Source organism: Volvox carteri (genome assembly GCF_000143455.1).
Source record: "Volvox carteri f. nagariensis unplaced genomic scaffold VOLCAscaffold_99, whole genome shotgun sequence".
NCBI classification, from domain to species: domain Eukaryota; kingdom Viridiplantae; phylum Chlorophyta; class Chlorophyceae; order Chlamydomonadales; family Volvocaceae; genus Volvox; species Volvox carteri.
In genome coordinates this window covers 129,919-148,205 of record NW_003307642.1, presented here as the reverse complement: position 1 = coordinate 148,205, position 18,287 = coordinate 129,919, and the positions used below count along the sequence as shown (strand labels likewise).

At 54.7% G+C, this 18,287-nt stretch overlaps 3 protein-coding genes across 3 annotated transcripts in view; all 3 read left to right on the top strand.

The window, feature by feature from the left end:
* Window positions 1-1,784, top strand: part of VOLCADRAFT_108225 (uncharacterized protein) — a gene marked incomplete at its 5' end in the record, with an annotated part of 3,224 nt that extends 1,440 nt beyond the window's left edge. Inside the window, one exon of the mRNA XM_002958595.1 lies at window positions 264-1,784. Within this exon, the coding sequence (XP_002958641.1) occupies window positions 264-1,374 (1,111 nt within the window). The 3' untranslated portion in view covers window positions 1,375-1,784. The remainder of the gene's footprint in view (window positions 1-263) is intronic.
* A 647-nt stretch (window positions 1,785-2,431) lies between these two features.
* VOLCADRAFT_99922 (uncharacterized protein) lies at window positions 2,432-5,353 on the top strand (the record flags this gene model as incomplete). The annotated part of the gene is made up of 4 exons (XM_002958594.1): window positions 2,432-2,475; window positions 3,583-3,746; window positions 4,284-4,489; window positions 5,216-5,353. The coding sequence occupies 4 exons, from the start codon at window positions 2,432-2,434 to the stop codon at window positions 5,351-5,353; spliced, it is 552 nt and encodes a 183-aa protein (XP_002958640.1).
* Window positions 5,354-6,062: 709 nt separating this feature from the next.
* Window positions 6,063-18,287, top strand: part of VOLCADRAFT_99921 (uncharacterized protein) — a gene marked incomplete at both ends in the record, with an annotated part of 16,482 nt that continues 4,257 nt past the window's right edge. Inside the window, 10 exons of the mRNA XM_002958593.1 lie at window positions 6,063-6,098; window positions 7,527-7,588; window positions 12,224-12,306; window positions 12,907-12,978; window positions 13,072-13,351; window positions 15,089-15,192; window positions 16,044-16,144; window positions 16,472-16,675; window positions 17,267-17,320; window positions 17,789-17,841. Coding sequence (XP_002958639.1) covers window positions 6,063-6,098; window positions 7,527-7,588; window positions 12,224-12,306; window positions 12,907-12,978; window positions 13,072-13,351; window positions 15,089-15,192; window positions 16,044-16,144; window positions 16,472-16,675; window positions 17,267-17,320; window positions 17,789-17,841 — 1,049 coding nt within the window. The remainder of the gene's footprint in view (window positions 6,099-7,526; window positions 7,589-12,223; window positions 12,307-12,906; window positions 12,979-13,071; window positions 13,352-15,088; window positions 15,193-16,043; window positions 16,145-16,471; window positions 16,676-17,266; window positions 17,321-17,788; window positions 17,842-18,287) is intronic.

Below are 18,287 nucleotides of genomic sequence, written 5' to 3'. Positions count from 1 at the left end.
CACCTACTGACCACGTGCTGCCATTGTTACAGGGCCATCGCTAAAGTCCATATTAATAAGGTTGGCGGGATGACGTGCTATAAGTTCGGCTGCAGGGGAACGGATAAAGAGCCACATGCGCAGTACGCCTACGAGGTCACTGTCTAGTTGTGTGAGGACTGACTGCTTTCAATTCATTAGCCATTTCATTACTTCTTTGCATTTGCTCCGATTCATGAATGACGTTGTGTGCCATTACACGACTATATGTTGGCTATGTGCAGAGCACCGTACGCTGTTGCGCGTGCACGGACCCTCGGGGAAGCTGAGGCACGTGTCACCATGGCCGCTGGTGGGTTTTTTGTGGAAGCCAGCTGTGCACTGCTGGATATCGCCGAGCAGCATCTGTTTGAGGCGGAAGGGTACAAGTCATTCCGCGCGTATATTCTTGAGAGGAAGTCGCTGGGGTTTGGGTACCGACAAGCGAGGGCATGGGTGGCGGCTGCTCGTTTCATCCGGTCTTTGCCACCTTCCATGCCTGTGCCACAGTATGAACGGCTGGTCCGGCCATTGACACGATGCGAACCAGGCGTGGCAAGGCTGGCCTGGGAACGTGTCTTAAGGTATCATAACGAGGAGGGACGGCGCATGACTGCTGAGCTCGTGGTGTCGTGCATCCAGGAGGTGGGAACAGCCAGCACTGTCGCACAGAGTGATAGTGAGGACGAGAGTGGCATGGCCGATGTTGTCGCGCCTGTTACTGCTGTGTCAAGGGCTAACGGCCACGATGAAGATGCAGTCCCGGCGGGTAGCCGGCCTATCTTTTTGCAGAGTGCATCGGTAGAGTGGTACACTCCACAGTGCATCCTAGATAAAGTCGCAGAGATGTTTGGGCCGGGGGGAATTGACCTGGACCCGTGCAGCTCGGAGGCGGCAAACACTAGAGTTAAGGCCGGGCGCTTTTTTGATGTGGCTTTGGATGGCCTCAGTGAGGCATGTAGGTGGGAGGGGAACGTTTTCGTCAACCCTCCTTTCGGTTCGAGGGGTGTGCTAAGCATGCAGAACTTGTTCTTCGAACGGTGTGTGAAAGAGTATCGACAAGGGGCTGTCAAACAGGCGGTGGTCCTGCTGAAGGCCGCTGTCGGGTACAAGTGGTTTAGGGCAGTGTTGGAATGGCCAGTTTGCTTCCTGTGGGAGCGGCTTGCATTTGTGCAGCCACAGCACACATCCGTGGGAGAGGAGTCGGAGTTGAAATGGGGCAGCCGTGTACAAAATCCACACGGAAGTGTGGTAGTGTATTTGGGTACCAATGTGGACAAGTTTGTCCGGATTTTTGGTGACATAGGTTCGATTGCTGGTGCCAACGCGTGGGCACACCAGAACTCGCCCCGCTGAAATGCGGGTTTTAATTCCGAGCGGGAATCTGTACATTACGCGCCACCAGTCGTTTGGGTTTACCCAATAGAAGAGCGCACTTGTGTCGGTACAGCGGTGTGGTGTGTACGACACTCATGGGCTAGTTTCAGAGCGTGCGTGTACAGGAGCATGTACAGGAAGATAGGTGTTTTGTTATGATTATTTGCGGCAGCCTGTGGAAGCAGTCCCATTGGACATTTTATGGGTGTGCAAGTTAGTGTTATGTACATATGACGGGATGTCAAGCGGACGGCAGGCTGTTGTTCTTCTTCTGCATGGTTTCCGAGCATGCATACGCGAGCATGCATACGGTGGGACAGAGCGCTTGGTGCCAAGCATGTTAAGCGAACGTTGCGAAAGCTGTGCGACGTGTAACAGTCGAGGAAAGGTTGCGTCACAGATGTCACGGATACCGTTTTTGGTTAGATAACGGCACCACCGACGTGGTAAAGGAGTGCAGCGGGTAACACAAGCATATGTACAGCCTTACAGCCTTTCTATCCCTATCCTCCGGGGTATCAATCCCAATCCAGGCCCAAGGCAATCTCAATCCAACGGTAGCGTCTATCTCAATCCAACGGTACTACACTCTCAATCCAACGGTAACCCGATCTCAATCCACCTCGGTCTCAATCTCAATCCCTCCACAGTCAATCTCAATCCCCCCGTCAGTCTATCTCAATCCCCGGTTGATCTATCCCAATCCTGGCGACCACCCTACCAACTCAATCCAACCGTACTTGCCATCCCTCCTAATTAAGCTTCGCATGCATGTCACGGTCTATGAGAATCGGTGGCTCCGAATAACAACCCTGTGCACGGTGATATAAATGTAGGACCCAGCACCAATTATAGCGTTCAGTCAAGACTTTTTTTAATAAAGCTGAGTGCTTCATCCGGTGGCTGATACGGTAGCGGTTCGTGCGCGCCTGCGTTCTTCGACTTGCTTGGGAGGTGCGTGCACCCCGCTTACTGGACACCTTGGCAAGTGTATGCCTACCAGGTAACGGATTCTACAGGTAAACCAAACGCAAAAATGCCTGAGTCAACTGCAGAAGGCGAAGAATGCAGCAACAAAGGGTGAGTGATGGCGACGCCCACCATTGCTTAGACCTGACAGTCTAAGCGTTCCCAGAGCGGACCTGGAAAGTCATGTTTCTAAGGAAAAAGGTAGCATGGTAAAACTCAGCGGCTTTTGCTTGTCAGCAGCTGCTGTAGACGAGGTGGACCGAAGCTTCGAAATGGAAGAAAAAGCTTGGTGTTGGCATCAGTTAAAACAGAAACTCCTCGCATAAATATGCGTCTTACAGTGACTTCCGTGGCCTGGATTTTCACACAGAGCTATGGTACGGAGTACCGCAGGCAATGAAGGCAAATCATCTCAGAATGATGATCAAGGTCAATAGTATTTATTAAGTCTAGTATCACGTAGACCTGGTGTTGTGCTGTCAGAGCTATGAAGCGTTTGGTAGACGTAGCACGAAAGCACAATCGTGGACAGCAGGGCGGTATCTTACACCTGATATGTGAAACCGCATTGCCAGCAAATTGTGAGTAATAAAAATTAGCCCGGAATACAACCATACACATGTGGGAGCGACAGTTGAAAGCTGTTGACGACCTTCAAAACTTTTGAAGCGTCGCAAAATTCTCTTGACAACTATTAAAATTGAGTGAAATTTTATGAATTTATCTTACATTCATGTTTGCTGCAATATCTAGCGGCTTCCATTCCGGCAGTTTTGAGTCGGTGCACGTCGGCAATCCACGTGCGTAGTTGGGACAATCCCGGATACGGGCGATCTGCAACTGGCATCATGGCAGTCGGCATCTTGACAGTTCCTGACTATGGCCTAGGCATGGCCTGATGGGTTGGACTGGGCCGACGCACATCCGTAGCGAACTTTGACGGCCTGCAGGCCTGAAGGACACGGGCGATAACAGACAATTAACGCCCTGGGTACCTCTGGTTTATTTACACGCCATTACAGCTTCGCTTTGGATATAACCAAATTGTCTAGCAACTCCCGTTGTATTGCAAACTAGTAAATCTCCAAACACTATCCTGGGGCTCCTCTAAACCGTGGCCATGGCAATCTTAGCGTCGTGCTCTTCCACTGGTGCCAAGCCTCGCGCTATGCCACACATTTGCTCTCCTTCCTCTTCTATGCGGTACTACCGCCGCAGCACGACTACCAAAGCTCCTCGCAAGCGCACCTTCCTGCTGACGATGACCAAGTACAACTCCGGCCTCGCCACCCCACCCGGCGTCGCTGCTGCTGTCTTCGCCAACAATGTTGCCATGCTTTCTTATGCCCCATGTTGTGATGACGAGGTCGCGCTGAACAGCGGTGAGCCATGTCCTGAACCTTTTGGTCTTTCATGGCGACAAACAGGCCTGCAGGCCTTCGACAACTACTCTCGACTCAACTCGACACAAACCCAAAAAACTGTTCCTAAAATCTTTTCACCATTCACATAAACCCACTAAACCTTCTTAGCCATGTCAACCGTACTGTTGCCATGCCGTGGAAAAAACGCCATCCGAACAATAGGCGAGGGCAACGGCTTCGGCGGCTCCAACCAAAACAACAACAACAATAACAACAACAACAATGGTGGTAGCGGCAATGGCAGCAGCGGCGGTAGCTGGGGCTTTGGCAGCGAGGGGCCCCGCTGGGGCCGCTTCCTACCGGTGCTGGGCCAGGCTTGCCTGGGCGCACTGGCCCTGGTCACCGCGATAGCGGTATTCCCCGGCCAGAGCGCCGCCACCCCGGGCTCCTCCCCCTCCACCTCGCCCAGCAGCATCAGCTCCTTCCTTAGCGGCGCCACCACAGAGGGCCCAGCGGCCCAGCTGCTCCTGAGCTCATCCGCCCCCTCCGGCCGAGGCGGCTTTGGACCGCTGGCAGACATGCCTGTGTTTCGCCGTACATCAACTTCGTCTAACACCCCATCCACCGGCAGCAGCATTGCCAGCAGTACTAGCAGCAGCAGTAGCAGCTCCTACCGCCCCCTGCCCCGTTCCAAGGTGATGCACGTGGCCTGCAAGGGCAGCACCCTGGTGGTGCCCCTGACGGGGGCCGGTGGTGACAAGGTGAGCGAAGAAGGAGGGGTAGGGGGGGAGGTGGGGGAAGGAGGGGGAAGGGGGGGCCGGTGGTGACAAGGTGAGCGAAGAAGGAGGGGTAGGGGGGGAGCTGGGGGGGGAAGGAGGGGGAAGGGGGGGCCGGTGGTGACAAGGTAAGCGAAGAAGGAGGGGTAGGGGGGGAGGTGGGGGAAGGAGGGGGAAGGGGGGGGGGGGGGTCGGCGGAGGGGAAGGGGACGGGGTGGGGGGTGGGGGTGATGGTTGGGGTATTTTATGAGGTGAGTACATAAGATTGTCGGCATGGCAACTAGCCGTACTGGGCCCTGTCGTGTGCTTTAGTTACTCTTTGGCATGCGGCGTGATGGCTGAGCTGCGTGGCGTTAGATGCCAAAAGTCCTTAACATGATATAAGTGCCGAATGAGATGTAAATAGGTAGAAACTTGGTCCGGCTAATAATAATAATAACTAATGAGAGCAGTGAATGGGCAAAATTGAAAATGGAGGAGAAGACCGACCGAAGGAATTGTACGGCCTGAGGATATACATACATACCGAATGTGAAGATGACTAAGAAGGATTTCATGGGCAGATGACAATGGTGATGATGATGAGGAGGTTGTCGTACGCACAGATGAATACGGCTTGAACAGCCCAGGCGGGATTGTTCAAACTTTGGAGCATTCGTATCTCATCGTACGACAATCTGTATGTGTGTCCTTTTCCGTGATATCCTACAGGCTGTCGTACCACCAAAAGGCCTGACGGGACCCTGGCAGCGCGCTAAGATTGTGGATGCGCCCATCGTACTCTCCGGTAACGAGATTGCCGTACTGAATCTGCCGCAGTACCGTGTACGGGAGAGCATGCTGGTCTAATTGGTTGACACAGGAATCCGCACACTGCGCCTACGTGCCATTTGTTAGTCCCACGCAGAGAGATTGAGAGAGGAAAAGAGCCAAATCAAACAACAGTGAGATCTTTTTCCGTTAGGTTTCGAATCAAAGGTTGCCAGGTGCCGCTGAGGTGTACAGGGTTTAAGAGCGGATGATTCGAGAATGGCGTAACGTTTTATAAATGAGCTGATAAAGGACGAACAGCCGTACATCTCCGTACATCCAGCTATCCTGTCGGTCAGTCGACAAACCTCCGCGGGCCCGACCGGTAGTAACCGACAAACTGTTGAACATGTGCTGGCGGGCAACAGACAGACAGACAGACAGACAGAGGGGACGCCTGGTTTCACTTGAAGCATGTACGCTGGGTCGCGTGTACCAAACTGTCAATTGCATCGAGTACAATCTTCGACGCTTGTCCGGCCGTCTGTCTGTTTGTATGCCTGTTGGTATGTATCATCTGCCTGATGGTTTCTTTGGTTTTTAGGATTTAGGAGGGTCTAACACACACACACGCCATGTTGCGCAAATCTCCACATACTGTGGTGGCAGCAAACGGGTGCTGCTAATGATGGACTCCAGTGCTGAGAAGGCTGTGATGTGCGAAACTTACGACCATGGAGGTTGCAGGATGCTGGAGTTAAAAAGATTGCCTGAAGTCGCGATGTGTTATGAGTAATGCGCGGAATTTATGGGAAAGGTCAGGTTGGGTGCTGAGTACGGGAAGGTACGGCTGAGCAGCGCTGAGGGAGGGCGAGGAACTGCGAGGATAATCCTCTTGAGGAAGACGGAAGTTGGTTTTGATGCGTTGATGGTAATAAGTGAAGGCAGGAGCCTTTCTTTTGTGTGGACCTTTCCTGCATTTGATAGTGTGATGGTGTAGTTTCCCCCGCTTTTTGTCCTGCATGAACTTTACATCTTTAAAGCTGCATGCCTACGGCTGTGCCATACGCCGCGATATACGTCGCGACATCACGCGCACCGTGCAGAGCAGAAACCCTCGCGCAGTAGTTTTGCTGCCGGGCTTTGCTTTTGCCAAGGCCGGGCGTCGATTATGTCTTTGCCTAGGTTATTCTTTGTTGGATACAGCTTAAAAAGACTTTCGATGCATCTCCTGGAGTCGCTGCATGTGTGGTGAGAGGCACGTTTATGTAAGTACGATAACATGCAGACCTGCCCACCCTAACATTAAGCTTTGGCAGAAAGTGCTCGTTTAGCAGGCCGTACATTATTAGCAGAGTGCGACATACAGCAACCGGTCCGCGCGCGAAGCATAAGTACATATCCTTCTCTTTCCATCGCGTGTCAATTTTGGCTGGTGCAACTTCGGTGTTCAGGCTGCAATCTGCCAATTTGCATCTTCTGTCGTGTAGGCTTCTGACAGCCTGATCGATTGTGGGTGAAGCAAGGTTTATATAATTCGCACTTTTCGATCTTTGTTGTCACTGGCGCTCATTCTGCCGCTTTCTGCTATTAAGCTTGTGGCACGCGGCCTGAATTTAGGTAGGCCAGAACTTTGGAACTTTCGCGCCCTGTTTGATTTGTCTTGCTGGGTGGATGGGCCACTGCGCTCCGCTCCCCTGAAGAGGGCGTATCAGCTGACCACTTGTTTGCTAATAATTGCTAACATTATCGATATGATAACATACGGATTAGCAAATCTGCGAGCTGCCACTTGTTGCAGTTCCGTTAGCCTTTAAATTTTTTTAAACCGGGCTACAGTGGGCGTCCAATGCGCGGTGCCCGATGCAAGGCCTGGCTTCAAGCGCGCTGTAAGTACTCCTGCTTTGCCGCGGTCTAGGACCATCTTGTAACAGGGTCTAACTTTGCGTTGGGGATGCTGCTACTTCATCCCTGTTTGTTAACTCTAGCATCATGACAGCCAAATCGCGCTGGTTACAAACCACTTCACCGTACTCAGTAATCATGCTTTTAATTGTCAGAGGGCTACCGCTCGTCCCGATCATGATTGCATGTCAAAGTGTGTTTCAGTTATATATGCGGGGTCGAGGGGCCGCTGCCCACGGAAAATAATAATGCATGCGAGGTAGTCCCGCCTGTGGACGTGGCCCAGGCGCCCGACATGTGGGAGTCTGGCAGCCGCCCTCGGACTTCTGCTGCCAGCATCGTCCCCGGCCCACCATATGCTCCACAGCAACCGCCACACCCCGGCCACTGCTCCCATCTGAATCCCCATATAGCTTTCATCCCCATCCGGTCCGCGCTTGCTGTTGTTGCGCCCACTTGCGCAAGATCCGGACCCACTCTTGCGCTTGGCGGACATACATATGTAGGCGCCAACCATGATGTTTTAGCACCTGGCTGCACGTCAGGCGCTTGAGCACGATTCGTCGATGTTGAGCTGATGGCTGAGCTTTTTGATGAGAGGCGCTTGGCTGTCGGTGGCACACTGCAGCTTGGCGATGATGTCCCGCAATAAGGTCATATGGCCTCAGCCTTAGTCTTGGGGGCATATTCTCGAGGTCAATTTGTGGGTTAATAGGCTTGAGACTACACTACATTCAAAGGGAACAGCCGCGTGTGAGGGAAAGGGAACTGGAGCTGGTTCTGGTTAGACTGGCAGCAGGCAGCGGGTCAGGGGGGCAAGTCGCTCGACAGCCGTCCCCGGTGAACCAGACGTTTTGCCTTCCTGCGACGGCCGTCCGAACAGCGAAGGCCAACAGCGTGCAGCGCAATGGCGCCGCAGCTGAAAAGTGCCACGCCCCGCCATGATGGTGCTCATTCCCGTGGCACGCTTCGCCGTGGCACGCTTCATAGTAGCGCTGCTAGGGTTTAACAGCTACCTTGGGAACCTAACACATTCCCCCTGCTTAACACAAGCACCGTCCTCGGTGCGAAAGAAACCGCAAAGTTGTCTGTATTGTGCGTCGCTCCGATTACTACTACCTGTAAATGGAAATCGGTATACCAGGCGAGCGAGGGAAAGGCAAAAGAGGAACCGGAGTAGTAGTCAGTAGCGGCAACCCGCCCACCTCGGGGTATCGACCTTAATGTGGCGTACGACACCGGTCTACATCCGGTCGAAGGGACCCAGAGAGCGTTGTTGTTGGCGGAGGTTGTTGCTGTTATTGTTATTGCAGCGGGCTACCAGGTTTTTGTACCGTAATGCAAAGAAACCGAGCCAAAGGGCACATCGCCTGTCGCTGTAATAGATACAGCCCCGGAAAGGAAGATCAAGTGGTCCGTACGGCACGCACAAACACCTCAGCAAGCTCGGCTACGACTAAGACCGGGCTAGCACTGCTGGTGCCAACAGGGGGATTTGGGCAATTGGAGGTCACGGAGGTGTCGACCACCGCGGTATGGTGGGGGCTGAAGTGGGACGGGTGGGGAAGGTGACGGGACAGAGGGTAAAAGGGCGAAGTGTACGGCGGTGGCGGGATGGTGAAGGGTGGAAAATCGGGGAAGAAAGGCGGCAGATGAAGCGGGAAGCGAGACCGAGTATCTGCCATGTTCTGGGGCCTTGAGCGGTAGCGGTAGGTTATGGAGATGTAGCCTTGCAACGATGGCGAGCAGGTGCAACCAACGAGCTGGGCGCCGCGAGAGGTCTCTCAGCGCGTGAAAAAGCGATACACGGTGATTCTAGTGGTCAATGCACAGCATGAAATGGCGGCCTTCAGAAACCTACGAACAGCGTGTACGACAGCAAGCAGCTCTAGCTCGTGGACGGGGTAACTGGCGTCGCGACGGTTGAGCTTTTGGGACTCGAACACCGCGGGGGTTGTGGGCGCGATTTCGCTCTTGGAGCAGGACTGCATCCCAGAACTCTTATTTCGCTTGCAGGCCGACTGAGGACGAGGCGTCTGTGTAAAGGGTGAAGGTGGTGGAGGGACCGGTTTGTGGAATGACGATGAGGGTTGTGCGCAGCGGAACACTTGGAGAGAGAGAGGCAGACGTGGAGGGGATGGTTCTGGAGGGTGCTGAGGACGGCTTCCGGCACGTCGCGGGGCGCTGCTCTTCAAAAGTGCGCGGGCGAGTGGGCGATGAGGGCGTACGACGAGGTACACGACGATGGCACATATGTTGTGGAATGGTTGGTTGGTTGGTTGGTTGGACGTCGTTCATGAGGAACATGAAGGTTGCGGGGCGGCAGTGGGTACAAAAGGGAGGACGAGCCATTCAGACCAATCAGACCGGAGTTGCAACGAAACGGTCCGGGGTTCATGCACTTACGATTCGGGGCTCATGCACTTACGATTCGGGGTTCATGCACTTACGATTCGGGGTTCATGCACTTACGATTCGGGGCTCATGCACTTACGATTCGGGGTTCATGCACTTACGATTCGGGGCTCATGCACTTACGATTCGGGGCTCATGCACTTACGATTCGGGGCTCATGCACTTACGATTCGGGGTTCATGCACTTACGATTCGGGGCTCATGCACTTACGATTCGGGGTTCATGCACTTACGATTCGGGGCTCATGCACTTACGATTCGGGGCTCATGCACTTACGATTCGGGGCTCATGCACTTACGATTCGGGGCTCATGCACTTACGATTCGGGGCTCATGCACTTACGATTCGGGGCTCATGCACTTACGATTCGGGGCTCATGCACTGAACATGTACTTGGTGGTAACCTGACCAGAGACTCAGCTTGGCCAAGTAGGCTGAGCTGTACGGCTGCTCGGGGAGCTCGTGAACATGGGGCCAGGGAGTGATAGGACGGTGGGTACGCGTCCTTGATGGTGAGCTGCTTGATTGGACGCGCGGAAGCCGACACAGAGGCGCAATTCGTTGCCGCTAGGTTTGCGGGCGAGGACAGAATATGTGAGCACCAAAGGGCGACATCGGCGGTCGCGAATCCATCCACGGTCCCCAGGTCCATTAGTCCTTCAGTTGCCGGTCAAGCTGTTGGAGTTAAGCTGGAGACACACAGTACTCACTCTGCTTGGGTTGAGGGAGATGTGGTGGTTGCACGGCCGAGAAGGCAGAAGGGCAATGGGCTCGGAGGAGACGGCGGAATAACTAACGTTCGAGGGTGGTATGGAAAGTGGAAGCGGTCGCTGGCTATATGAAGTTGCGGGAGGCGTCGGAGTCAAAGAGGAGAACATCTTTGGCATGGGGGCCGGCGATAATGGCGTTGAAGAGGTTGAGATGAGCGTGGAGGGGAGATCGGCGGCTATGAGGCGGCCGACCCGACAGCCGCCGGTACGGTAAATCCTGTGGGGTGGGTATCGTCTTCGTATCGGGTGTCTTCGTCGGCTGGTAGTATGGTAGCGATGGTTGATGTAGGATGCGGTGCTGCTTGAGTGCCGGGCGAGGGAAGGGTTGGGGGCAGGGAGGGGGGCTGGCAGAGCTGTGTGCGACGGGGGACATGGGAAATGGGTGATGGGTCGAGAATGGAAGTGAAGAAGATGTGCGGAGATGCTACCGAAATGCACCTACTTCCGTACCTAATGTACCTGGCGACGGTGTGTCTGAGTGTGAGCTTCTTCCGCAAGAAGTCTTCCGCAGGAGAAGCTCTGCCCTCATGCCAGGCCAGTCAGCATCCGGGAGGAGACCTTGCCGCAATGTGTCCGTGTATGTGGTGGAGTGCGCATGGTTCGTGGGGATCAGTGGCATTACTTCATCTGGGATTGCACCAGTGAAATGGATCCCCGTCAGGCTGATGGATGATGATGCAGAACGAACTGGTACTTCCGGAACCCACTTCACTCCGTATACCGTTTTTGGTTGGGCACTCCACCTCCCCCACCATTCATGTGGTGTCTGTGGTAGGTAGGGAGGGAGGGAGGTTGTGTGCCTCGTGGCCATCAGTTTGCTCAATCTGCGCCGCCGCCGTTTGATGCAGGAAGGGAGGGGAAGGGAAGGTCTTCAGGGAAGTACGGCCCTGCTGCCTACCTCCGCTCTCAACCGCATGGGTGAAGTGGTCATCTCTGAATTTTGGGCCCATTTAACTCCCTTTGCGACCCGGGACAACCCGCCAAAACTATGGGAGCTGATCTTTTATGTCTGAGCGTACTAGCTGAGGGTTTGTGTCCAGTGAAATTAGTACGGCTTCTGGTATTTGCTGGCGCGCTGGGCCTTATACTTCCGCTGTGTCTGAGTCCTGCAGTCAACTCCTCTGCAGATTGGTAACATCACAATCATGATTTTTAGTTAAACATAACAACAGAGAGTTTTGTATGGTGGGGAGGACAACAACGTATTATTTGGCAGCGACCGGCTTTTATAGCTCGTGACTTGTATGTTTTATGGTCACCACTACTAGTGCCTCAAAATTCATGCCAGGCTTCATGGGCTCGGAGCCCCTGCCCCAGGATGCTCGAAACGTGGAAAGCGACCGCCGGTCGTTACGTTCGCTTGGTCTCGGAGCAACATCGCCCTTACCTGAGAGTCTCAATCCAATCAGCAGCTATGTATGATCGATTACCTCTTATGAAACTCAAAAGCATGATGAAATAGTGACAATGAAGTCGCTTGTACAAACTTTGGGGATTCAAGAAGCGGTCCCCGGGCCAGGACGACGCAGGCCATTCATTCAGACATCCTGGCAATCTAGGGGACATCATGTAAATTGCGGAATTCATCAATTACATTTCAGAACAAACGCCAGTCCGACGCTTCCTCTCGCTGATGGGCCGCAAAGGACTGCCGTCGCAGTAGTCCATGCTTTACAAGAGGCTCCTCAAGCTCTAAACAGGCAAGAGAACATAAGCCCAATTGTTGCCAACTTGGCCACCATAACTCGCGGTCTTCTTGGTCGGCATCGTGGCTTCAAAATCGAACCTTTCCAAGCCTGCTTCTATCCCGCTGTCCAGCACTTCAACGCTTAGAGCACCATGGTTCCCCCAAACCCGAAACTAAACCCTCCCAAACAGGCCTAATGTGTACGACGCTGATGGCCGGCTGTACGTCAAGGGAGTGACTCTACCGGAGCTGCAGCAATGGTTTGCGGCGCAAGGTGTGGGATCGCTCCTGCGCCACATATCCACATGCTGCCACCGCACGCACTGCTAGAGACGTTTACCCGTCTCTCCACAAGCTCCATCCGGAAGAAGGATGAATAATTCCCGACAGCTTCGCGTTCCACTCTCGCTAACAATGTTTTGTTCTCGATGCAATCGTTTAGAACATCCATCTTTCCAACCTAAATGATCCCCCCCAAACACTCTTATGCGCCTCCCGATATGGCCTCCACACATCACCACTACCTCCCACTCACCACTCTGCTTGCTGGTCAGGTCTTAGGGATCAAATTCACTCTCAGCAGCTTTTGAAGTCTTCGAGTTGTTGTGTTGTGTGGGGCGACCTCTGATTCCATGGTGTGGCCGAATCAACCACTCAGCACAGGCGGATATTAAAATTGCCGTAATTGCGTGCCGTACTTGTCGTAGCTGCCGTACCCACCGTCGAATCGCGAAGTTAGTGAATATCAATCACCCTCTATGTTTGGTTTGATATGGTGGCAATTTGGAGTACGACAAAGTACGAGTACGAAAAATCATGAGGAAGTATGATTACGGCAAATCGTCATTACACTTGTACGGCCTGTCTCTCCCAGGTGAAAGGCCCAGTCGAGCAGACCAGTTGTGGCGCTGGGTGTACGGCAACAATGGCGCTAGCGGCGGCGGCGGTAGGCGTTCGGCCTCCGCCTCCGCCTCGTCCTCCTCCCCCACAACCGCTACAACTGCTTCAACCGCTGCTATTGCTGCTCCGTACACTTCAGCAACGGCATCTGGCAGCAGCGCCGCCGCCACCGAGCTAATTAGGCAACAATATAGCGAAAGAGCCCCCTGGTGGGTTCCTAATCAAGCACAGCAACGCGGTGGAAACGACGGCGGCGGCGGCAGCAGCAGCTTCCCGGGCGGCAGTAGCACTACAACCGGAAGTGGCGATGGTGGCGGCGGTGTTCCGTACATTGGCGGCGGCGGTGGATTACGGCGGTTAGAGGACGCCGCCGAGCCCGCTGTTGGGGGATTCAGCGGAGCCTTCATGACGAAGTTCAGGTTTGTATGTATGTATGCATATGTATGTATGTATGCATATGTATGTATGTATGTATGTATGTATGTATGTATGTATAGATGGACGTATGTATGTATGTATAGATGAATGGACGTATGTATGTATGTATGTATGTATGTATAGATGAATGGACGTATGTATGACGTTGATTACACTGTGGGCTGAAAAGCCGGGGGCCCAGGGCCGAAGCACAGCGCGGGGGGCGGGTGCATACGGCTGGTTAGTCTCATGCACTCCGCCCCCGGGTCAGGCCGCACGGGAAACGACGGCCGGCACGCAACAGCGCTTGTTTGGCGCTCCAACTAGACGGGATCTATGCCCGTTGGTCTCCTAACATAAACGAAGTCGCAACTGGGGGGCTCTTCCTGCCGACCGAACGAACCGAGCATCTCAGAGAGCTCGCTACCAGGACCTGGGCGACCGGGAGCCCGACGAGTCATCCCGGGCTGGGGAGGTCACCAAGCTCAAAAATCCTCACGCAAAAAAGAGCGCAAAGAGCTCACACCACAAGACGCCAAACAGCCTCCTTAGACTACTACCCTCCTCCGCCTCTCCCTCCCTGGGCTAGTCCAGGGGAGATAGCCCCCGTCGAGGGGGTAACACCGCACAAGTCCGCGCCCTTCCACAGCACTGGGTCTAACTTGGAAAGTACTCAAACGGGAAGACCCTGCGGCAACGCAGGGCGATCAAGCCTCCGGAAACCACAGGGGGGGAGGGTAGCCAGCTCGGCGCCCCCCCAATACCGCTCTACCAAGACGGCTGGTTCCCAAGATCCTATCTCACCTAGACGCCGCACCACGAAAAACCCGGTCTCGTACCCTGAGGACCTAATCCTGGACCACGCGCGCACCTTCGAGTACGGCCCCCCCTTTCTGGGGTGCCCACCTTCCCCTCTTCCGCGCCCTCGTTACGGCCACCTGTTTTCCACTCACCACCCCTCAACCCTAAATCCTCTGGGGGAACTTTATACCTTTTTCCCCCCCCCCCCCGGGTTCTGCCCCCCCTTTCCCCGGTTCTCCCCCCCTTCGGCCGGTAGGGCTCCCCCAGGAAAAAAACCCCTCCCTCCCCCATGTCCCCTTGGGGGGCACCCCCCCAAGCCCCATCCGTAATCCCCCCCCCCTGGCAACCAATCCCCTCAACCTCCCTTTGGACCTCCTTACCACCCCCACCACCTAAAATCCCCCCTCCGCGCCTGGACACCCTATCCCCTAAGGTATGTAGGAAGGAAGGCACGTAGGTAGGTAGGTAGGTAGGTAGGTAGGAAGGTAGGTAGGTAGGTAGGTATAGAGGAAGGGCCGTATGTATGTATGTATAGAGGGAGGGACGTATGTCCGAAGGTATGTATGTATAGATGGATGGACGTATGTCCGAAGGTAGTTATGTATAGAGGGAGGGCCGTATGTCCGAAGGTATGTATGTATAGAGGAAGGGCCGAATAAATGCCTTAGATTCCCCTGGGGCCCCCGAGGCCCGGGGCCCGAAGCCAAACCACAGCCCAACCCGTAGGAAGGAAAATACCTAGGTAGGTATGTATAGATGGATGGACGTATGTACGAAGGTATGTATGTATAGATGAATGTATGTATGTATGTACGTATGGATTTTCCCGCTCCTAGGCGGGGCACACGCCTGTGTGGTCTTGTCCGTGTCTGGGTTATCTCCCCCCCCCCAACCCGCCCCTCTCCCCCCCCCCCCGCCATCCCACTCGCACTCCCTAGGGCCCTTCTCAGCCTCCAGGGGGGCCTTATGCTGGAGGACGTGACCCCTGCCTCGGACGGAACGCGCAAGCTTGTATTTCGTGTAACCGAGGGGGAGGCGGCAGGTGGGGGGGCCGGGGAGGGGAGGAGGGGGGGGATGTGTGTGTATGTGTATGTGGAGGGGGGCAGCGGCGGGTTTGGCAGTTGCGTCTGCACGCGTCCATGTACGCCACTTCCCTCTTTCGCCACTGCAGCGCCGCAAACCATTGCTGCAGAACCATCCAGCAGACATACATACATACATATCCTCATTTACCGCGTCTCTGTTTTGCCTTCGGAACTTGCTTCCGTGAAGACATATCCCGGTACCCCAATCAAATCCTAGCAGTCACCACTTCCAACCATCGCAGTGCCGACTCTGACAAAAAAATTAAATAACCTCCTCGTCTGTCTGTCGGTCTGTCTGTCGGTCTTGTCAGTCTGTCTGTCTTGGTGAACTCGGCACCTAACCGCCAAACTACTTTTTTGGCCTTCTGAACTCCCCGTTTAATCCTCTGTTGTTTGCCCTCTCTGCTCTCAATCCCCAATACACTACCCACAAAACATGCACATCCGTTTGTATGTCGGTATATATATACATGTGTTGTTACAGAGTGGGAGGCTTCTGGGCCAATTGAACACATATGTCTGTATGCATGTACGTTTGCACACGGGGGATCATGTAGTCTTACTCTGCAGTGGGCTTGTTTGGCCCTCTTCCCCCCTCAATCCCGCCAAGATTTCCCCCCCCCCCCGTGTCAATGGCGCAATTGTGGCCGCCAGGTAACCCACTCCTACGCGTGCAACCCAGAGCTCCATTAATCCACAAAATACACACACGCGTACATACACACACACACTCTCCCCTCCCTTACCCGTGCGCTCTCCTTCCCCCCTCCCCACTCGCCCCCCCCCCCCACACACACACTCCTGCCAGGTGGGCGCATTGAGACGGTTCTCATTCCCTGGTTCCGGGATTACGACCCACGGGTCGGTCGCCGGGAGCATCCCAGATACACACTGTGCGTATCATCGCAGGTACGGCAGCAAGGGAGGGTTGGTGGGGTGGGGTGGGGGGGAAACGGGTTATAGGAATGAAGAACGGGGAAAAGGAGTGTGGGACGGAGAGGTGAACCGATTTCTCGTGGCTCGTCCTTACATCGCCGTACATTATCGTACATTGTCGTACATGTCCCTCAGGTTGGTTGCGCCATGAACTGCCAGTTTTGTTACACAGGACGAAAGGGACTGCTCGGCAACCTCTCCACTGCACAAATTATTGAACAGGTTCGTCGGTATGTATGTGTGTCTGTATATGTGTGTGTGTGTGCAGCATACCCCCAACATGCCCTCCGATGTCTTCAGGTCTTAGTTGCGCAGCGCCTGCTGGACCAAGATCCCGCACGTCCTCCGGCCGCTACCGCTGCAACAGCTGCTACTGCTGCCCCCATCACCAATATCGTGTTTATGGGGATGGGGGAGCCCCTACACAACTGTACGGCAGTGTTTGCAGCGATTGACATACTGACACATCGTCGAGGGTTGGGGTTTTCTGCGAGCAGGTGTGAGGTGTGTGTGTGTGTGTTGGGGGGGTGAGGGGGATGGGGGGGATGACGGGGTGAATTGAAGAAAATGGGGAGTGGAGGGACATGCGGGGGGCTGCGGGAAGGCGGGGTGTGTATGTGTGTATGTGCGTGTGCGTGTGTGTGTGTGTGTGTGTGTGTGTGTGTGTGTTAAGAAAACCAATACACCAAATGGCGCAATTTGGCGATGAATACGTCAATCTGCAAAACCAGTGCTGCGGAAACATACATACATACATACCGGGATCGATACCCATCGATACCCATTAGGGTCAAAAGTCCCTCCGATGGTGGAAGGCATTGCGCCCCTAGTTAATGACGGTGGTGACCTGGGATGAAGTTAACCTGCGAGCCGACCAGGAGTGGAGTTGGGCCGCTGTGGACCCGGCAGATTCCGTTGGATGCTGGTGGTGGGTCCGGAACCTGAGCGATCCACTGAGAAGTTAACTAGGGTGACTGGGTGAGGGTGCCCCGAAATACCGGGGAAGGCAGGGTTTCGCAGGGTAGCTGCCACGGGCGAAGATACACCCCCCTGTTTCACACATCATACATACAAGCACTCCCTTTCCACCCCCAGGATCACCCTGTCCACCGTCGGCCTGCTCCCCCAGCTTCAGCACTTCCTGGACAGGTTCGGACCGACACCGACACCGACACCGACATCGACATCATCTTCATCCCGACCGCCGTCGCCGTCGCCGTCGCCAGATGACGCTCCCCCGCAGCCATCTCCCTCCCCCTCACCCGCGGCGCTGTCATCACTACCACCCCCGCCGTCACTGGTGCTATTTCCCCCTCCTCCTCCCCCTCCCCCCGGCCCCCTAGCCCCGCGTGTGTGTTTGGCCGTATCCATCCACGCGGGAGATGACGAGCTGCGAACCGAGCTGGTGCCCTCGAACACTCGCCTGATGTGGACGAGCAGTAGCAAAGGCAGTAGCAGTGACGATAGCGGGGGCGCTGGGAGTAGCAGTAGCAGTAGCAGTAGCAGTAACGGTCATGGCAACGGTAACGGCGACAGTGGCTCCTCTCTTCCATATCCGCTGCGGGGCCTTACGGCTCTGTGTACGGTATTGTCGCAGTACTTTCCCCGTACGGACAGACGGCCGTTAAAGGCGGGGCGTTACGTACTGTTCGAATACACCCTGCTGGGAGGTGGGTGACGGTTAGCGGTTGGCAGTTGGGAGTTCAGGACTTAGGGACTAGGTGGTGATGGTGACGGCCGGCATGTGTATTTGGTTGGAAATCAAGGCACGCACACAACGGGCAGCCTCGCATGTTTCCCCCCCAGGGGTTGGGGGGTGGGGACGGGATGTGGGTTGAAGGGTTTCATCTTTCCTTGACCTATTGGGTTTTGGGGTGTTGCCGTACACTTCGGGTTTTCTGCCCTGGCTGTTTACCACTTGCACGGTACCCACATCACGATCACGATGTTTCCCTTTCTCCAACTCCCGTTTCACACTTACTCCCTTTTTCCACCCCCCCCTCAAAACCGCCCACTTCCATTGCATACAACGCATACATACATGTTTACATACATACATACATACATACATACATACATACATGCAACTCTCGAACGGATCCTAGGAGTGAATGAT